A 21,627-nucleotide genomic window follows, 5' to 3' on the forward strand; every position below is an offset into this window, starting at 1 on the left:
TCTTCGCAATATGCTTTCTAAACTTCAACTCCCTATCTGCAATCATACCTAAGTCCTTGTCCTCATCAGTTTGGTGCAGTTCAGTTTCATAGATATACTACACAACTTCTCATCTCTTCCGAAAGAACGTCACCTTACGCTTCGCCAGATTAAATTGGCAGCATTTATCATTCTCCTTGTGCTAGTCTATTTAAGTATTCCTGCATGATCTCTGCATTACCTACATTTACTATTGTTTTTCTCGATTTAGCATCGTCAGCAAACAACTGAATGTTTCTAGTCAGGTCATTCCCTATATCATTGATATTCAAATTAAACAATAGCAGACCAAGTACTGAGCCTAGTGGTACACCACTGGTCACTTTCCTTCTCCTGGGCCCAAATCCCCCATAAGCCATATGTTGAAAAATCTATCAGCCATCCTATAATCCAAATCACCAGATTCATATTCATCCCCATCTGCTCCAATTTATGCAATAGAATTTTACTTGAAATCTTGGCAAATACTTGTGCAAAGCCGAGCAATATCAGCAAGTAGCCATTTCCCTTATTCAACTCGATTGTTACTTGATTATAAAAGTATGCAAATTATTCAGGCATCATCTACCCTTCACAAAACTATGTTGTCCCTTGTCTCATCTCATCTTCCTTTTTCCCTCTTTTACCTTGCGGTGTCGAGGGTTTTTTTATTAATCATCGGACCTCAGACCGTTCAGAGGATAAGGTGGTCAGCCCTACGCTCTGGTGTATCCTATGTCCGTAATGTTGAGTTCACAAGGTCGGTTTGCCTGCTTTGAGGGATGAGAAAACCCTAGGAAAAACTGGGGAAAAACCCTTCTGTCCACACTCAAGACTGGCTAACTTGGCTATTGCTGAGGAAGATCCTAGGACACTTCTTCCCCAGGCATATGATTGCGAAGCGCACAGCCACTAGGCTAACTACGCAGACATGTTGTCCCTTGAAATGCTGATTGGCCTATAATTTGATACTTCATTCTTTGGGCCACCTATATGCAATTGGATCATTTTGTCCCCCCTTTCCACTCCATTGGCATCTTCCCGTTACTGAGGCTCAAATTAAATAGATTTGAACAGAGAAGCTGATAATTCCCTTGCGTATTCTACAGAAGCCGATATGCCATCTAATTTCATGATTTTGTTTCCATTGAGTTTCTGCAATATATTAAGGAATTCGATTTCCTTAACCTCTATTCTCCTATCAGTCAATGGCACACTAGGACTGTAATATCACCACTTATTGCCACCTCTGCAAAATGTTCACTCAGTAATCCAAGTAGAGTGGCACCTTGGATTGCGAGTAACTTGGTCTTCGAGAGTTTTGCAAGACGAGTAAAAATGTTTAATAAAATTCAACTTGAAATTTATTAAACATTTTTTTAGCGTATAGGTAATACGAGTATTACCTATACGCTTTATCTGTCGAGCATCACGTGATCACAAGCTGCTCGGGATTGTGGGTAATCGTCTCGCATGCCCGATCTCAGTAGGCATACCTCATTCGTATATTCAACATTCGTCCTAGCGTTGTGACCACGTGTATGCGTAAAGTAATGCATTTTTTTTATTTTGTATCCAAATGTAGTGACTGTTCTTTATTAACTGTACTACGACAATGGCCCCAAATGAAGAAAAGGGTTGAAAAGGAAGGCGGTAAAAAGAAGGAGATGATTAAAAAAAGAAGGAGAAGGTAAAAAGGATGATTAAAAAAGGAAAAGGTAAAAAGAAGGAGATAGAAGCTAAGAAAGAAATCATCGGGAAGCACGAACAAGGTATGCAAGTGGCCGCCATCGCAAGATTTTATAAGAAGTCTACGTCAACGATTTGCACAATATTAAAGGAGTCACGAGAGTATCAAAGCAACGGCCACGTATTGTGGAAAATGTAGAAAAGTTGCTTTTGGTGTGGATAAACGAGAAGCAACTAGAAGGTGATATAGTGACCGAGAACTTGATAAGTGAGAAGTGGAATTCATAGTGTTGTGAGGCGCGGAGCGGCTGCGACTTCGGAGGCAAAGGCAGCTGAGGCGTTCGTTGCCGAGTTCCAAAAGCTCATGGTATCCGACTGTTACCTGCCGCAGCAAGTTTTTAATTGCGATGAGACGGGGCTTTTTTTGGAAAAAAGATGCCAAAGAGGATCTACATTACAGCAGAAGAAAATGCAATGCTCGGTCACAAGCCCATGAAAGGCCGTCTCACCTGCTTGCGGTGTGTAATGCAAGCGATGATTTCAAAGTCAAGCCCCTGCACATGTATCATTCTGAGAATCCAAGACCCTTCAAGAAATGCAGGGTACAGAAGAGCCAGTTAAACGTTATGTGGAGGTCCAACAGCAAGGTTTGGGTGACTCGTATCTTGATCATTGAGTGGATTAACGAGATCTTCGGTCCTGCGGTGAAGAAATACCTTTTAGATAAAAAAATTGCCACTCGAAGTCTTGCTGGTCATGGATAATGCTCCTGCTCATCCTCCAGGCCTTGAGGACGACTTGCTGGAAGAATTCGAGTTCATTAAGGTCACGTTCCTTCATCCATAACAATACTCCATTACTTCAGTTCATGGATTATTTCGAACTTTAAGAAGGTCATTTCGAACTTTAAAAAACTTAACACCAAGGCACTATTACAGCGATGCTTCGAGGTGATCGAAGGAACTAAGCTTACCCTCCAAGAGTTTTCGAAAAATCATTTCACATCGTAAACTGCGTCAAGATCATCGATAAAGCCTGGGATGGGATCCCCAAGAGAACCCTTAATTCTGTTTGGAGAAAACTGGTCTGATTGTGTCGAGAGGTTTGCTCATGAACAGGAGCTTCCAGTTGTCGATGAAATTGTGTCATTGGGGAAGACCATGGGAATAGAGGTAAATGAGGACGACATTCACGAGCTGGTGGAGGAACACGGCCAGGAGTTTACCACCGACGACCTCATGGATCTGCATCGCGAGCAACAGCAAGAGGTTACGGAGAAGATCTCGTCTAACGGAGACATCCCTCTCTTCAAATGAGATTAGGGAGGTGGGTAAAATATGGGAAACAGTGCAAAATTTTGTAGAAAAGCACTATTCGTCTAAGGCTGTAGCAGTGCGAACAGTGAATCTGTTTAACGACAATGAAATCTCATATTTCCGTGAAATCCTCAAAAGGAGGAAAAAGCAAGTGTCTGAATAGGTACCTTGTTAAAGTCGTACAAAAAAAAAGAGTCAACAGATAGCATGATTCCGTTAGTTACAATGATAGTCGTCATACCCAATACAATTACTGTAATATGTAATTGGAATTTACAGTAATTAATAAATTCGATTACGTTAGGTATATTACAAAGAGCCTATGTAGCTCAGTAGAAGTGGCGTTTGCATTCTACAGTGCTTGACCGCATGAAGAAAGGATTTGTTGGTCCAAATCTATTCGCCGACTAAAGGAACTTTTTCTAAGCCTTTTTACGGCCGGTTCCCCAGTTAGTCGATCTCTGGCACGGGCTAGCGGGTTGTTTCTCACGGAAACTTGGGTTTTTCGTCCCGTAAACTCAAGAAAATTGACCTTAGAACCCACAATATTTTCAGACATTAAAAATATCGTGTTCTGGTTAGAGACCACGGGATGGCGGCACTAGCTTGCCGCCTTCTTCACTGCGTACCGATGAATCAGTGATAGCCTTGGGCTAGCTATCTCTCTGATTGGCTACCAGTGGAGATTGAACTGCCCACTCACTCTCCAAAAGTTAGATAGGGTAAACGACCCCGCCTACTCCCTATACGGGAACAGCATAGGCGTTAGCTGATTTTTTTTATATTATTTTTTTTTTATTTTCTGCCTCTTTGAATTTTCTTGTGAAACAGTTTTTATCAATGCAGGACAACTTTTGTTTTGTTCCAGAGTACATCATGACCTTGTTTAAAATTATCAGTCATTTTAAAGAAGAGTTTTATAACTTTCACTAAAATCAATCTTAATTATTTATTAATCAGAAAAGTACTTATCTACACTAAAATTTACTAGTTATGTTCAGCTACCACCACAAGCACGTAACTTGTATGTACTGCATGAAGAATGCTGACGCAGAGTCCAGGCAACTGAGGCGGTTGGTAATGCAGCGATCATAGTAGTCACTTTTGGAACTAATTTTGGCGGGAGCGACACAGACCATAAAATGTCGAAACCCTTTTTACCAACCAAATACGATAATAAAATCGACGTTAAAATTATTTTGGCTGTACTGTTTAAAAGCTAAATATGTAAAGTTTCAAAATATACCTTTTTTTACTTATCTTTAAAGCATTTACTAAATAAAATATTCTAATATTTGTACACACTATACTACTATGCATTATTAATATAATAGTTTTAAAAAAATGGTAATGAAAACCAATATTGTCTCGGGAGGCGCACAGAGTAGCTTTGGGAGCCTCTGCGGTTCGTGAGCCGCAGTTTGTTCACCCCTGATATATACAATCATCATCAAAGCCTACGATAGGCTTTGATGATGCCTTTTGGTTTGAAAAGTGTAACTTCGAAATCATCCATGAGGTGAAGAAACTTCATTATGACTTTAAAATGAAGATGAGTTACCTGGTCTGAAGTTAAAGTGGCAGGAATTTTCCTGTCGAAAACTTAGGGGTTTCATTCAACAAGACAGGCAAACAAGCAAGGTGAATACAATAGGTAAACCGCTCCACCACAGCATTAATACTATTTAACACCATCACTAATTATTATTATTATTATTATTATTATTATTATTATTATTATTATTATTATTATTATTATTATTATTATTATTACGTCCTCCAGGGAGTCCAAGTACTCATAATAATTCTCCACTAATTATAAACAAATCCGGTGAATAGAGCTGGAGAGTTCCATTATCTCATCCTGTGGTACCTAACTCTAACACACTATATTTTCTAAAATAGTGCGAGTTCTATTGTTGATCTTAAGAAGATGGGGCACAACATTCAAAAAAAAAAAACCCTCCCTAATACTTGCCAGACATCGTCTAACTCGGAGCCGGTCGAAGAGAGAGTTACAGAAAGTTCCTGTTGTCAGCGACTAGATTTGAACAGAGAATAACTTTCTTCAGACAGCATAGCGCCATGGGAGCAACCAAGACTTCCACAGGGCTATTATTATTTTTTTAAAATTACTTTTTTATTAAATTATATGGGTACTCCATGTAGTCAAGAGACTCATCGCGGGATGCCCACTCTATCCATTAACACAATAACATATATCTACATGAAACTATTCACTATTGAGGGGCTCACCACCATCTCTGGCAATCACTTCCACTCATTCACCACTCTCCCACTAAACACCAGTCCCCACACCCTTATTAAATACACTCAACCAACTTCCCAGTGTGCCTTTTAATTTTTCGCCTACTCCTCATGTACTGAAAAATTTCTTCTGTGTCAATTTTAGAGAATCCCTTTATTAACTTATAAGTGGCTGTCATATCCCCTCTCCTCTGCCTGTCAGTTCAATACTGCAACACACGCATCCTCAACACTTATCGTTATTCGGAACAGTCCACAGTACTATCAACAGCTTGATCACTCGACTCGAAATCTTCTCCACCACATTTTGATCCTCAAAAATGCAGGTGGCCAAATCTGTGCACAGTAGTCAACATCTCGCCGAATTATATGCTTATAGAGAGGGATAAAAGCCTTACAATCTTTACTTATCAATGTGTTCTTCAGCATCCAAGTCATCCTCTGAACCATTTTCCAACTCTAGCAATATGTTCTCTGAATTTCATATTTCCTTCTATCATCACTCCCATATCCCTAGCTTAATAAATTTTCTGTAAACTAATACGATCAGTATGATACAAAGATTGTAACCTTTTCATTCCAAAGGGCATTTACAACACTGAATTTACAACAATTTTATTTTCTTGCTCTGTCAGTTTATTCAGATCATCCTGTAAGATATCTACATCACCTTTATCAACTATTCTCCAGCTATTTTTGCATCATCGGCAAACAGTTGAATAAAAAAATAAGCCATTGCCTTTTATTTTCTTATAGGGAGTAGGCGAAGTCTTTAAACCCTATCTAGCTTTTGGAGACTGAGTGGACAGTTCAATCTCCACCGGTAGCCAATCAGAGATAGCTTGCCCATGTTCATCACTAATTATAGGCAGCCACTCACAAAGAGACCGGCAAACAAGTGCTGCCATCTCTTGGTATCTAACCCTAACATGATATGTTATTGTCTGAAATTATGTGGGTTCTACGGTTGAATTTCTTGAGTTACGATACAATCATCCAAGTGTCCTGGAGAAAAAAATTCACTTGCCCTTGCCGTGCCAGAGTTCGACTAACTCGGGAACCGGCCAAAGAAAGGATTAGAAAAAGTTCCTCTAGTCGGGACTAGACTCGAACAATAAGTCTATCTTTGTGTGGTTTAGTGCAGAGGATGCTAGCATCACTTTCACTAAGCTACACAGGCCTCAAGTATTCACAATAAAAACAGAGTATTCAGCAGGATGAAGCTCGTCTTTTGCATAGAAGCAGGTTTAAACATGAATGCCTTTTCAAAGAATGTTGCAAAGCCCTTTTACATCAGTCAGATCTGAATTCGAACGATTCTCTTTCTCTCTCTCCCAAAAGTTTGGGAGATTCTTATTTAATGTAAACATCAATTGAATGTTGCTACAATTGATGAAGTATTTTATCAGTCCGCAATAAAATAAATCAGAAAACACCTTTTATTCCCTAATAGGGATTAGGCGAGGTCTTTATGCTAGATAGGGTATATTTTTGGAGACCGAGTGGGCAGTTCAATCTCCTCTGGTAGCCAATCAGAGATAACTGGCCCATGTCTATCACTAATTATAGGCGGCTACTGATGAAGTAACCAGCAAAAAGGGCTGCCATCTCTCTGTGCCTAATCCTAACGGAATATGTCATTGTCTGAAATAACGTGGGTTCTACGGTCGATTTTCTGGAGTTTTCGGGACGAAAATTCCGAGTTTCCGAAAAGAAAATCCAGGTTACTCGTGCCAGAGATTAAATAACTCTGGAACCGGTCGAAGATAGGCTTAGAAAAGGTTCCCCCAGTCGGCGACTAGACTTGAACCTAGATCTAGCTTCGAGCGGCCAAGCACAGAGGACACAGGCCCCACTTCCATTGAGCTACATAGGCTGTAAGTTTTTAATAATATTATTTGTTAATATTGATTTTAATACGCGATAACAGTTTTTAATTGTTGAACAGCCGACTGTTGGATGTGCCTTGTGTTCCAGTTTCTTTGATTTGCTTGTTGCTGCGCACTGGTGATGTTCTGTTGTTTTCAGTAAAAATTACATTTTCATTTCATTAAAGTTAATTACTGCGGTTATCGTGTAATTTATTTGTCACAATCATGCCACAGTTACCTTTAAAGATTATTCATTATGTCAAAGCCCTGGTTGGTTGTTCTTTGTTCCTTAAAAAGTTATTTGGGTCCCTTCTCAGTTATTAGCTATGGCCCCTGAGCATCTCTTGTTTTCTTAATAGTTTCCAGAGCATTTTGCATATTCATGGTATTTATCTGCTGTATTCTTTCCAAAATCCTCAGCATCTGTGGCATTGTTTAGATCCTACTTTTACAGATAACTTTTTATCTGTTTTACTGAAGATTGTTTACTTACTTACTAAACAGGAATTTTCTGTACGAGTTCCTAGTTGCAGGAAGCTTAAGTACTCCACAAAATTATCATATAGTTCTTACTTTTGTATCATTCGATAACTTCACAAAACTTTGCTTTGTGTATGATAACAAGGAGCACTTTTTTTTTTAGACAAAAGGTGCCAGTATGCATTCTCTGCTAGCTGGCAAAATAGAAAAGAAACATGACACCACATCCGTACGTCATGTGCCACTGTTAATAAAGGTAATGGTATACTGTACTTTTGTGTACCATCCCCCCAAAAAGCATTGGGAATAAATGCACTGTGCATTACGAACCTTTTGTGAATAGGATTGTCTTAAAAAGAACCAAAAATGTGCAATGGCCCTAGTCACAAAAATGCCGTCAGTATTATTTCATATTTGGTTACTAAACCTTTAAGAAGTTTTTTTTAAAAATAATATATAACATTTGTACCTGAGTTTTTCAACTTCAACTGCAGGGGAGGAGGAATACTTTTTTTTTATTTATTTATAGTATATTTATTCTAAGCATCTGGCAAGATTGCAGAAATTTCAAAGTAGTGTATACGAACAGAACTTGTTCAAAAACACACACAAAAAATAAAGTGTATATTAAGTGAAGAGGAGGCCCATCATTTCAGAAAATGGTAGAAAAATAATCTTTAAAAGAAGTCTTTCAAAGAGCATGAGCAACAAAGTAACTTGACCAAAAACTAATCTGGTAAAATATAACTATATAATATAAAGAGTTGGTTCTCAATTTGGACGTGAATATTCAGGCATAAATTAAAGTAAACACCAGCAATTTATTATTAGTCTTATTCCTTCTTTGCTGCTTACAAATTCCTGATAAACCTTTCACGTATAAAGAGCACATTTGTAAAATAAGCAATCTCCAAGATTAACATGACTTTATGTGCATTTACGTATTCTAATTTCCCCATGCCTAGCAGATTTGTGGCATCAAAATTAATAGTATCATTTTCTTTAATGTTATATGATGATCAGCATTCATTTTGATGAATTATAAAGACTATAACTGTGACTGTAATGTAGTCTCTGTTCTCTCTCTCTCTCTCTCTCTGCGTGCGTGCACATATGTGCCGCAGATGTCCTTAATATGAAGGTCGAAATGTTGAAAATTTAAAGTAAAAACGATGGAATATCCACCTTAAAATTTTCTGCGATAATCTTTAACGTACATAATAATTGACAGCATTGTATTTCCTCATAAACCATTTCTTGACCGAAATTTCCATATGTTGAGCACCTTCAATCGGAGAATTCTCAACATTTGACACATAACCTTTTCCTGATCGGAGGTAGAGTTGCTGCAGTAGTTTGAGAGAAATTTTCTGATGCTATTAACAAATCAAACACTTCCAAATTACTGGTTCTTAGCACCACATTGAGTCAGGTAACTATTCCTTAGTAACTATGCTCCTTCCCACCTTCCGATCTGTATTACAATACTTGACGTTTCTCATGCTAATTGTTCAGATTGCACTCATTGTACTAATCTGATGAGGCATTTTGTCACATCTTCTTCTGAACCCCCAGGTCTAAAACAGCAATCAACAATATATTTTGTCCTATTGGCTTGTATCTCACACCAGACAGCCTCAAATGTATCATTTCTATCAGATCTACGATCTTCCTTAACTTCTATTTTTGTTGGTTGAAGTTCTTCAGCTATCATTAATAACATTCCTTCTCCTGTCATATTTCCTCTATCTTCTCTGAAAATTCAGTAGCTATTACATTCTCTCTCTCTCTCTCTCTCTCTCTCTCTCTCTCTCTCTCTCTCTCTCTCTCTCTCTCTCTAACTACACCATTCTCTTACAACTAAGTCTCAGTATTGCCAATAATTTTTGGCATAGTTGATCTAACTAATGCCTCAAATTTCTCTCCTTTCTTTCTGATTGTTCGGGCATTCGTACATGTACTCCAACAATTCCTTGGGCACATGATTACCCTTAAACAATGTCATTACCTGCCCATTCAGATTCGAAACATGGGAAACTACATCCAGTTCCTTACAATAATTCGCACGAATATTTTTCTATCCAAGAGGTGGCCTGACACATGCTGGATTGCCTCCCCACTAATATTGTCTGGGTTCGAGCTTCCAATGTCTCAATGAGCAATACTTTCTCCAAGCACCTAATCCCATCGCCATATAATTGTAATTCGTCAGGCACATACTTGTCCATACGTGCATCAAATTCACTTCACCAATTTATAAACTGCATACCATTCCTCCAGTACAGTCTTCTCATTGACGCAATGGCAATCATGGCTCTTCTTAATTCTCTCCTATTAGACCGAGACAGAAAAGTGATAATCTTCACATTCTTACTCTTCATTGTTGCTTATTTTAACAACTGTTTTACATCTTCTCTCAATGAATATTTCCCAGCTTTCAAATCATTTGTTCCAGCCAAACAATTAACTTTCGCTTCTTTCTTCTGCACACTTAAAGCTTCACTAACATCCTTTATCTTCGCATTCGGAAAACATTCTTCTTCTTCTTCTTCTTATTATTATTATTATGTGACAACACCTTCAGGGAGTCCAAAGACTCATAAAGGGAGAGTGTACCAACAGCATCGAACGATTGAACCCCTTCTACCTACTTCTTCTTCTTCTTCTTTGAGTGCCATCTCCTATCGGAGGTCGGCGACCACCTTGGCAAATTTTGAGCGATTCTCAGCTATTCTGAGCAGTCTCTCAGAGTTCATACCAGTCCACTGTCTGATATCTGCCAGCCAAGATTTTCTTCATCTTCCTTGTCCTCTTCTTCCATTTATCTTCCCTTTTATAATCAACTGAAGTATCTTATATTTTTCATTAGGAAGTAGGTGACCAAGATATGCAGTTTTCCTTCTTTTTATGATATCTAAAAGTTCACTTGATTTCCCCATTTGTTCCAGTACTTCCTGATTGGATGTTTTTGCTGTCCATGGGATTTTTAACATTCTTCTGTATAACCACATCTCAAAGGCTTCAAGTCTTTTTATTGATGTTTTCTTCGAGGTCCAAGTTTTTGCACTGTACAGCAGTACAGACCATACATAGCATTTAACCATGCATACTCTAAGTTCTAAGTTTAAACTGCGGTTACACAGTGTTGATTTCATCAAGAGAAAAATTTTTCTTGCCATTTCAATTCTAACTTTTATTTCCATTTCTGGATTGCAATCTTCATTTAACCACCACCCGAGATATTTAAACTTTGCCACTCTTTCTATTTGTTTCCAATTTAAAGAAAGTGCTAAATTAAGAATTGGTTTCTTACTTATGACCATGAATTTAGTTTTGGTGATATTTATTTTTAATCCCATTTTTTCACTCTCTGCATTTATTAGTTCCAAAAGATTTTGAAGATCCTGAATATTGTCAGCCAGAAGAGCTGTATCATCGGCATATCGGATGTTACTGATGATTTCACCATTTACACTAATCCCTTCCTTCCAAGACTTTTTGAAATATGGCTTCTGAGTAGATGTTAAAAAGAAGAGGTGACAGCACACATCCTTGCCTTACTCCTCGTTTGATGTTAATGGAGTCTGTAATAATGTCATCAACTTGAACAGATTCCTTTTGGTTCTAATGTAAGTTTTCAATGATCCTGATGTCTTTACCATCTAATCCAATTCTTTTTAATAGTACAATCATTTTAGCATGTTGGACTTTGTCAAATGCTTTCTCGGAGTCGATGAAGCAAATGAATATTACCTTGTTTTGGTCAATACATTTTTGAAATAAGATCTGAGAACAGAAAAGGGCCTCTCTTGTCCCCATGCCGTTTCTAAAGCCGAATTGGGTATCACTGATAGTGTCTTCACATTTTCTGTATATTCTTTTTTGAATTATTTTCAGAAACATTTTGAGAACATGACTCATTAGGCTGATCATTCTATAATCATTACAAGTTTTCGCATTTACTTTTTTAGGTAGCATGATGAAGGTCGACTGTAACCAGACTTGGATGATTATGCCTGTATCGTAGATCTTATTAAATAGCTTTACTAATATGTTAATGTTATCACCTTCTAATAACTTTACCATTTCTGCTGGTATTTTATCTGGTCTTAGGGCTTTACCATTTTTAGTTGAGTTTAATGCACATTCCGCCTCTGATTTTAGAACGCATGTACCTTCCATATGTTCATAAGTATTTTCTGGGTTCTGTCTGTTATCAGTAAAGAGTTCTATATATTTCACCCATTCTTGTATTTTTTATTCTACCTACTAACCGCGCTCAAACTTGCTTAACTTTTTGTGATCCATTAGTAGCAGAGGCTCTACAAATCGACCGACCTTTATTCTTCACTTTCATATTAAATATAGCTGTTACATTGTTTTAACAGTACTCACACAGTCTTACTGCACTCAGTACTATGTGAGATCCATTATCGCGATAAGAAATTTTTCGATCTTTCAAGATTATTATTGTTATTACTATTTATTAAACGAGCATCTCCATAGATTCTCAAGACTTTTTGCAAAATGTCCACACAAAAAAATATTTATTGACATTGAAATTATCGCTGCTTTCTTTAAAGTGATCTTTAAGCTGTTTCTTTCTTTAAACTCTTCAAGCAAAACAATCTAGTCCTCCTGTACTCTCTTACCAACTCTTGAACAACTTCCAGAGATGATCGTCCCCTTATTTTCTTCCTTCTTGTCATGAATTAAAAAATTTCGTCTGCATCATTCTTATAACGAGTTTTTTTGTTTTTTTTTTTAATTTCGTACAGTAAAAAAATCATATACCGGTATCAGTCTGTTTTTAGCCTATCAACCGATTTTTGTAACGTCGAATCTTCAAATGCCCCCTATTCTGCATAGGGAGTTATCTGCACATTTGTCACTTTCATCAATCACTTCCGAATTTGACACAATCTCAAAAATTATCGTGCTTTTACATCTTGAATTTTAAATGAACCTGAAATATCCTTAAAAAGTTCCACTAATATAGTTATTCAAATACCTTATGTAATTATACTGTATTGACGATATAAAGGCAGTGAATTCTTTGCCGAGAGATGGCAGTTGTTTCGCGGGCGTTTTAAATTTTTCGTTGGTATCAGTAATGTGTTATGTATGTTGTCTTATTTATGTCATCTTGTGTTTTGAAATTTAGAGAAGTTTAATTTGTTTCATTTTGGAGGACGCCAAATGTTATCCTCCCAAAAAGGTGTAGCCCTTCTGGAATGGGTAGGTTTGATACATATTTACCATATTTTGTTGTTTTCACGCTCGCACATTACCATCAGTAAACTAATTACATTGGAGGGGTGTAAAGGGATAACGCAAATGAGTCCATGTATTTTTTTCGTAAATAAGGGAGAAAAACTTTTATGTTTGTAATGTTCGATTTTATGTTCGATATTGTTAATGCCATTGCAGTTATTAAGAGGATCTTCTAGTTAATTACGTTTTATAATACGTTTACGATGCAAAATTTAATATTTGCCAATGGTATAATAATAACTCCAAGGACTCCTTAGACTCATCGAGGGAGGCCCTAAACAACTACTCAACATCCACACAGTATCTATCATACTTTGTCTTGAACTCATTCACAGTCATGGCACCCACAACAGACTGGCAACTTATTCCACTCATTCGCCACTCTCCAAGTAAAAAACCTAGTTCTAACACCCTTCCTAACCACACTCTTTCCCAGTTTCCATAGATGGCCCCTAGTCCTCCCATCACCAGTTTTGTTTTGAAAAATATCCTCTGAATTAATCTTATAGAAACCCTTCAGTAATTTGAATGTCTCAATCATGTCACCCCTTTTCCGCCTATCAACCAATTTCTGCAACCCACAGATCTTCAACCTGTTCTCATAAGGTTCATTCCATAGATCTACTATCATCATGGTAACTCGTCTCTGGATCCTCTTCACCTTCTCCCCATCACGAAGAAACCCTGGCACCCAGATCTGGGCACAGTAGTCTATATGGAGTCTATCAAGGCTTGATGCAGAGGAGCAATAACTTGCTTGTCTCTGCTCGTCAAAGTATTTTTCAGTAACCAAGTGATTTGATGAGCTGATTTAGCCACTTTTGCGATGTGCCCCTAAACTTCAACTCCCTATCCACCAACACTCCCAAATCCCTGGCCTCTTCAATCTCCTGGAGTACAGTTCCACCAATGTGGTAACTGCTACTAATCTTTTCATCCCTAAATGTATAACTTTACATTTTGCCACATTAAATTGACATCCATTCTCTTTAGCCCAGACCTCCAATCTATCCAAATCATCCTGCAAAATTTTGACATCATCTGCATTCACCATTTCCCTACCCAATTTTGCATCACCTGCAAACAAATGAACTGTTCCTCTCAGATCCTTACCTATATCATTAATGAACAAATTAAACAGCAGTGGTCCATGAACAGATCCTTGTGACACACCACTAGTCACAGGCCGTCTTGTGGACTCAACTCCTGAATAAACCACTCTCTGATATCTCTCTGTCAACCACCCTCCTATCCATCTCATCAACCCTATATCCATCCCGATATGCTGCATTTTACTGATTAGAATCCCATGTGGTATCCTGTCAAAGGCCTTAGGTCCAGCAGTATCACTGTATACCATTACCTTTATCCAGTTCAGCCATCACTGTGTTATAAAACGTAAGCAAGTTAGTGAGGCATGATCTACCCTTCACAAAACAGTGCTGTCCCCCAAAACAGTAGTCCATTTTCATCTATCCATTCCTGTATTTTTCTCTTGACTACTTTCTCCAAAACCTTGACAATGACTCCTGATTTGCTGATCGGTCGGTAATTTGCAACAGAGGTCTTGGAACCTCCTTTATGCATTGGAAATATTTTCCCCTCTTTCCCTAGTAATTGCATCTGAGAATTTGACTAATGAATATGACCATGTTGCCACCAATTGGTGAGAGTGATCATAATGTCTTGATCTGGGAGGTGGCTAAATGTGTTAAATTTTCAATTAAGAAAGGGTACATGTGGAATTAACAGGCTGGTAGGAATAACAAGCTTAGGAGACTAACCCTCGGGACTAACCCACACCTGAGACTCAAATTAAACAAAATGGTCAAGGGCACTGACAATTCTATAGCTGCTTCACGTAAGACCTGAGCTGGTATACCATCCAGTCCCACATGCGTATTCACATTAAGGTTTTGTAATATACTATTCACCTCCATTTCATTCATCTCAATTCTCATATAAGCTATTAGTTCCTTCATTCCTGCAATATCACCACCTGGATATACTCTTGCAAAGTGCTCACTCAGTAATTCCATATCAACTGATTTAGTTACCTCCCTACCATCAGCATTCCTTAAAATCATTTGCCATATACATTTTTCTTTTACTTGCAAAATATCGAAAAAACTGTTTGGGATTCTCTTTAGCTTTATACTGTTCATGGGCCTGCAGGTCACCTTTCTTCTTAAATTCCCTCCACAGTTGTTTCTTTTTTTGCAGCTCAAGTTGAATGGTGTTATTCATCCATTTAACCCCTACTTGATTTACTATCCAGACTCTAGGTATACAATCAGCCATTACCTCCTTCAAATGCTCCTTTACCGCTTACCATGCCAAGAATATTAAGAACAAGAAGAAAGAGGTTTTGGCCTTGTTTGGCTCTTCCTGGCCACAGGTTATTGGCATTAGTGAGACATAGCAGACAGAAGATGATATAGCTAGTGGGATAGAATGTGAAGGGTATATTGTGTTTAGGAAGGACAGAGAGAAAAGAATGGGGGGGGGAGTGTTATTGATGATAGCTGATGAACTACAGCCAAGGTGAATTAAAGTTGAACTGCAGGATAGTGAAGAAAGCACATTTGAGGCTATCAACCTCCAGCCCTTGCAGTTGTTCATGCCATGGCACTGAACCAAACAATCTCCTAAGCTTGTTATACTTACCAGCCCTGTAATTTCACATGTACCCTTTCTTAATTGAAAATTTCACACATTTAGCCACCTCCCAGGTCAAGACATTATGATTACTCTCACCAATTGGTGGCAACATGGTCATATTCATTAGTCAAATTCTCAGATACAATTACTAGGTCACGCACTCCCGAACCACTAGTATATTGCATTACATGCTGTCTCAGGTAGTTATCCCTTAATAACCGCATAAAATCCAATTCCTTTCTCCCATGTGTCCTCTCCTCCTTCCAATCAATGTTACCATAGTTGAAATCCCCTATAATAATTACCCTCCTTGCACTCATTGTGTCTATTTGTCTATGCATACTATCTCCACCATCTATTCCATCACCTGGTCTATAGCAGCACCCAAATGTATATTTTATTCCACTAGTCTCAATCTCTCACCAAATAGCCTCAAATGTGCTTTCTTCACTATCCTGCAGTTCAACTTCAATTCTCTTTGGCTGTAGTTCATCAGCTATCATCAATAACACTCCTCCCCCCATTCTTTTCTCTCTGTCCTTCCTAAACACAATATACCCTTCACATTCTATCCCACTAGCTATATCATCTTCTGTCTGCCATGTCTCACTAATACCAATAACCTGTGGCCAGGTTATTGGTATTAGTGACAATATTCTAATGCCAAAACAATATTCTTGGCTTTAGTATACATGAAGTGCAGAAGCCTGTTAGTCCCACCCCTATCGTGATGCCTTATACTAACTTTCCCATTCTGATTTGTTGTCCTTTGTACCAGCTCAGGCATATTATACACATTCTTACACTCAACTGCCTCCCTGATATCTGCATATCCCCCCCCCCACCCCAATAGCTCTAGTTTCTCTGATTCTGCACATCCACTTTCACTTCATTCACTTCGTTATTACGTTGGATAGAAACCATCGTTTCAAGATGTTTAATCTCTGACAACGGCTACCTTACATTACCTATATCAGACTTTTTGACCATTTGACTCGTGACGTTCAGATCTAAGTCCATCATAGGACGTTTTGACGATTTCCCTTGTTGACTCTTACTTATCTGTGTTTCCTTCTTTGAATGCCGTTTTCTTTGGCCGGACACAATATGACTATGTATGCTTGGTTTCCCTGCTTCTTGACATGCATTACCTGAAGCTTCCTGCTGCGTGCCTTCCACAGAATCATAGTGCTTATTAGCAACTTCCAAAAAATCCTTCATTTTTAGCAACTCTGCAGCTTTTAACAATGATGGAAGCATATCCTGTGAAATATTAATTTCTCCATGGTGCATATATCGGACCATCAACCTTAAGTCATTAAAGTTTATATCACTTAATGTCACAACAGGATGATTACTTGAGTTCTCTTAAAACACACTTTATAGAACACAGCTGCTTGCAGATGCAACTACTTTGTGAGCTTCAAGGGTCATTCCCTCACATGATAATGTTACATCCACCAAACTTTCACTAGCAAGTAATTTATCAAAAGCACTTAATATATTATCTTTGTGATTGTGCTCTTTCAAGCAAATTTTCTGTGATCTTGTTATCATATTGGGTTCTGAACTAGCATTAAAATAATAAATTCATATTAGGATTCTTTAAAGTACCATGCCCTTAACTACTTAAAAAACTGCAGGAATTGCAGTTTTTTAAGTAGTTAAGTGTGTGTGTGTTTATGTTATCGGCTGGTATGATGCTTTGATGTGCTCTTAGTTTGTATACAGTTATAATCATAAGTTTTAAATTGTTTACATGAATTACCTTGGAAGTAATTATGCTTGGAAGTGTGTGTTTATGTTATCGGCTGGTGCGATGCTTTGATCAAACACATGACAGACAACATAAACAATAAAAATATGTTGCTTCAAATAATCATCTCAGTATTATACACTTATAATCAGTAGTTTTCAATTTAGCACCAAGTACGCATGCTCAGAGAATGACAAGATTAGGCTTAACTACCATGCGATCACAATAGCAATATTAGGTTTAATAACATCACTACCACAATAGTAACATTAGGCCTAACGGCAAAGATTCTATACTCATACAATCTGATGTCAAATACAAACCAGTTATACCAAATAAAAATAACTCGCACAAAAATATAAACACATACTTCAGAGAAACATCTAACTGAGAATCTACAAATACTGCCATAGGGACAATACACTGGTATGTACACCTTCACCTCCATATACAACTTCAACTCCAATATCTAACTCTGCAAGTTCGGTATAATGCTTAAATAAGGATTCCTCAACTATATTGACAAAATTCCGATAGCAGGTACATATAACATATGCACACACCTACCATACTAAACGATGCTCCTACAGAAAAACAGTTAGACTTGGCCTTGGTAGAAGTTAGGCTTAGCTGCTTGCACACTCGCGTAAAACAATTCATATTCAATGAACTTTAAATACAAAGCTGGTAATTCATGTAAACAATTTAAAACTTATGATTATAACTGTATACAAACTAAGAGCACATCAAAGCATCATACCAGCCGATAACATAAACACACACTTCCAAGCATAATTACTTCCAAGGTAATTCATGTAAACAATTTAGTGTTAAATTGAAAACTACTGATTATAAGTGTATAATACTGAGATGATTATTTGAAGCAACATATTTTTATTGTTTAATGTTGTCTGTCATGTGTTTGATCAAAGCATCATACCAGCCGATAACATAAACACACACTTCCAAGCATGCCTCCTATCATTATCTCCTATCAATATAATATCTGTAATTCAGTGAAGAGCTTCCTAGAATATAGCAGACAGGAAGGTACTTGGAGGTTAAAGGACTTTCTTCCAGGGTTTGAAATTACAGTACAGGTAACCCTCGTATAACGCAGATGTTAGGTTCCATAGAAATGCTGCGTTATATAAATCGCGTTATGCAAGATGTTTCGAAATCTTTTTATTTTATTTTATTTTTTAAAATTGTATAAACAGCAATGACATATACAGGGTGTCCCAAAATTCAGGCAAGATTTAAATTTAGCGCCATTTCTGCGGTAAAGTGTTGCCAACGAGAAAAAAAAGACAGTGTGACAGCTGATAGTTCAGGGTTATTAAAAATGGAGAGCATTTTCATTGTTGAGCAATATTTTAAAAATAATGAAGGTTTGGCAGCTACAGTTCGCAATTTTCGTACAAAATATGGTCGGAATAGTGATTTAACTTCATCAACTGTGAAAAGATTAATTAAAAAATTCAAGGAAACTAGATCAATTAGTGATCTTATACACTGGCCGTCCTTCAACAAGTCGTTCAACAGAAAACATCGAAGCAGTTCGTGAGAGTGTTGCCGAGAGTCCAGGAACATCAATTCGGCACCGTGGTCTTGAATTAGGCATTTCGAGAAGCTCTCTATAGCGTATTCTCACGAAAGATTTGCATCTTTATGCTTACAAAGTTCAATTGACTCAAGAACCGAAGCCTACTGACCACACACACAGCGAAGAGAGTTCGTTGAATGGATTATGGAACAACAAGTGGATGCTTATTTTTCGAACAAAATCATCTTCAGTGATGAGGCTCATTTTCATCTTGATGGCTTCGTTAATCGACAATATTGTCGCATTTGGAGTTCAGAAAATCCAGGAGTGATTGTTGAGAAACAAATGCATCCACAACGTGTCACTGTTTGTGCTGGAAGGATCATTGGTCCATTCTTCTTCGAAAATGCGGCTGGTAAGGCAATAACAGTTAATGGTGCTCGCTATTGCGACATGATAATCCAGTTTTTTGTGCCTAAATTGCAAGATATGGATGTGGACGACATGTGGTTTCAACAAGACGGTGCCACATGCAATACAGCCCGAGAAACAATTCAATTACTGCATGAGTCATTTCCTGGTCGTGTAATTTCCCGTTTTGGATCAGAATTAGCCGCCCAGATCGTGTGACTTAACGCCGTTGAATTTTTTTCTTTGGGGTTTTTTGAAGTCTAAGGTTTATGCCAACAAGCCCATGACCACCCACACCTTGAAGGAGGAAATTGAGCACTGTATCAACGAAAATCAGCCACATTTATGCAAAACGGTCATGGAAAATTTCGACAGAAGAGTGCATATGTGCCAGCAAAGCCGTGGAGGCCATTTACCCGATATATGCTATTCCATGCATAACCCTATACTGTATACTTTATGAATCAATAAGAAATTACAATTTTTAATTAAAAACCTGTGTTATTTATCAAAATTACTTCTTGCATGAATTTTGGGGCACCCTGTACATATAAACTATGAAACAAAAACATCGTATAGAATTACAAATTGTACATAAACTTCATTGCACATAATGCATAAATGTTTTAGGCAAAATGAAATAAAGTGCATCTTTTAATCGTGATCACTGTCTTCAAAACTAACATTTTATAGATGTTCTTTAATTACGAGTGGCCGGACGTCATCATCACTTGAAATCTCTTGGGCATCATTTGTATAATTCTCATTTCATACTTTGGCTGGTTTAGTTATCAAGAAGTCAGTAATAAGATGTTGCTTACCACTATGCTACAATTTTTTATTAAGTTCATAAAATGGAACTAAACAAATATCGAATTGTCTCGTGAATTTTCCGGAGCGCTCCATTGAGGGATCATCATCATATTCCTGCCATGTACCCTCGAGGGGGGTGTACAGGATATAATAGTACTACATGAAAAAAATTACATCATTATTAACTTTCTATATACAATTTTCCTCCAAATCAGTCTGTTACTTGTCAAGACTCCAACATTATCAGATCTTATATTTCTATTGTCTAAGACACTTTGTACCATATCAATCCACCTACATCTTGGTTTTCCTCTGGGACGTTTTCCTGGCAGAGAACACTTGTTTTGCTAATCTTTCTTCGTCCATTCTGTTTAAATGACCATACCACCTGAGATTAGCTCTGCTAATGCATTCCTGGATGTTGACAATTATTATTATTATTACTATTATTACGGGCAACTCCAGGGAGTCATTAGACTCATCGAGGGAGGCCCCAAATCATATTCATGACAACTATTTGACATTCATACAGTATCTATCATATCTTGCCTTAAACTCATTCACTGTCACAGCATCCGTCAAGAACTTGACAATGTCAAGTTCTTTCCTAATATCCTTGTTTTTAATATGATATTGCCATTGATGCCATCTGTTCATGCCTATAATCTTTCTCAGGACTCTCATATCTGTGGTCTCTAGTCTTTGGTCAAGTGTTTTACTTCTGACCCAACTCTCAGATCCATAAGTTAAAACTGGTTTGAACTCTGTCTTGTATACAGCTAATTTAGTGTTCCGACTAATTTCTCTCTTATTCCATATGAATTTATTCATTTGACTTCCCACCATACCAGCTTTGCTGATTCTGTTGTCTATTTCTATATTTAATTTACTATCTTCACTAAAAATAGTGCCTAAGTAACTGAAATGTTTCACTTGTTCCACAGGTTCTCTATTCAGAAAACAGTTGACATTTTCAACAATTCTACCTATTTTCATTGTCTTTGTCTTTTTAATGCTGACCTTCATACCATATCTATTACAACAGTTATTCAATTTAATCAGGTAATCTTGCAAACTTATAGCGGATTTATTCAGAAGTATAACATCGTCTGCATAAAGCAAAGAGCTGACATTAACATCTCCAATTCTGTTATATTTAATACCACTTTCCTTCATAATGTGATCCATATAGATAATGAATAACAGAGGGGATAATGTACATTCTTGTCTCACACCAGATTTAACATTAAACCATCTTCCTGTACTTACTTCAATTCTAATTGCTGACTTACAACTCAAATAAAGACTAAGTATTGCTTGATATAATGTCCCATCGACACTATACAACTGTAGCATATTGAATAGCTTCTCTCTTGGCACCTTGTCATATGCCTTTTCAAGATCGACAAAACTTAAACACAGATCTTTGTTATATTCCCATGCTTTCTCAACTATTTGTCGTAAAGTGAAGAACTGATCCTGACAGCCTCTATTTGGCCTGAATCCAGCTTGTTATTCACCAAG

The 21,627-nt window shown here is 37.5% G+C and overlaps 1 protein-coding gene across 3 annotated transcripts in view; it reads left to right on the forward strand.

Annotated features, from left to right (window-relative positions):
• The first annotated feature begins 12,792 nt into the window (after positions 1-12,792).
• The window catches only part of LOC150100355 (uncharacterized), a 358,520-nt gene continuing 349,685 nt past the window's right edge, over positions 12,793-21,627 (forward strand). For all 3 annotated transcript variants that reach the window (XR_016549227.1, XM_090402349.1, XM_090402350.1), the window contains exon 1: positions 12,793-12,880. Coding sequence is in view for 2 of the 3 variants with exons in the window: in XM_090402349.1 (XP_090258475.1) it covers positions 12,842-12,880 (39 nt within the window). In the remaining variant the exon portion in view is untranslated. The remainder of the gene's footprint in view (positions 12,881-21,627) is intronic.

The sequence above is a fragment of the Typopeltis vanoorti genome, chromosome 13 (genome assembly GCF_054136105.1).
Source record: "Typopeltis vanoorti isolate ZY-2024b chromosome 13, IOZ_Tvanoo_1.0, whole genome shotgun sequence".
Lineage (NCBI taxonomy): Eukaryota > Metazoa > Arthropoda > Arachnida > Uropygi > Thelyphonidae > Typopeltis > Typopeltis vanoorti.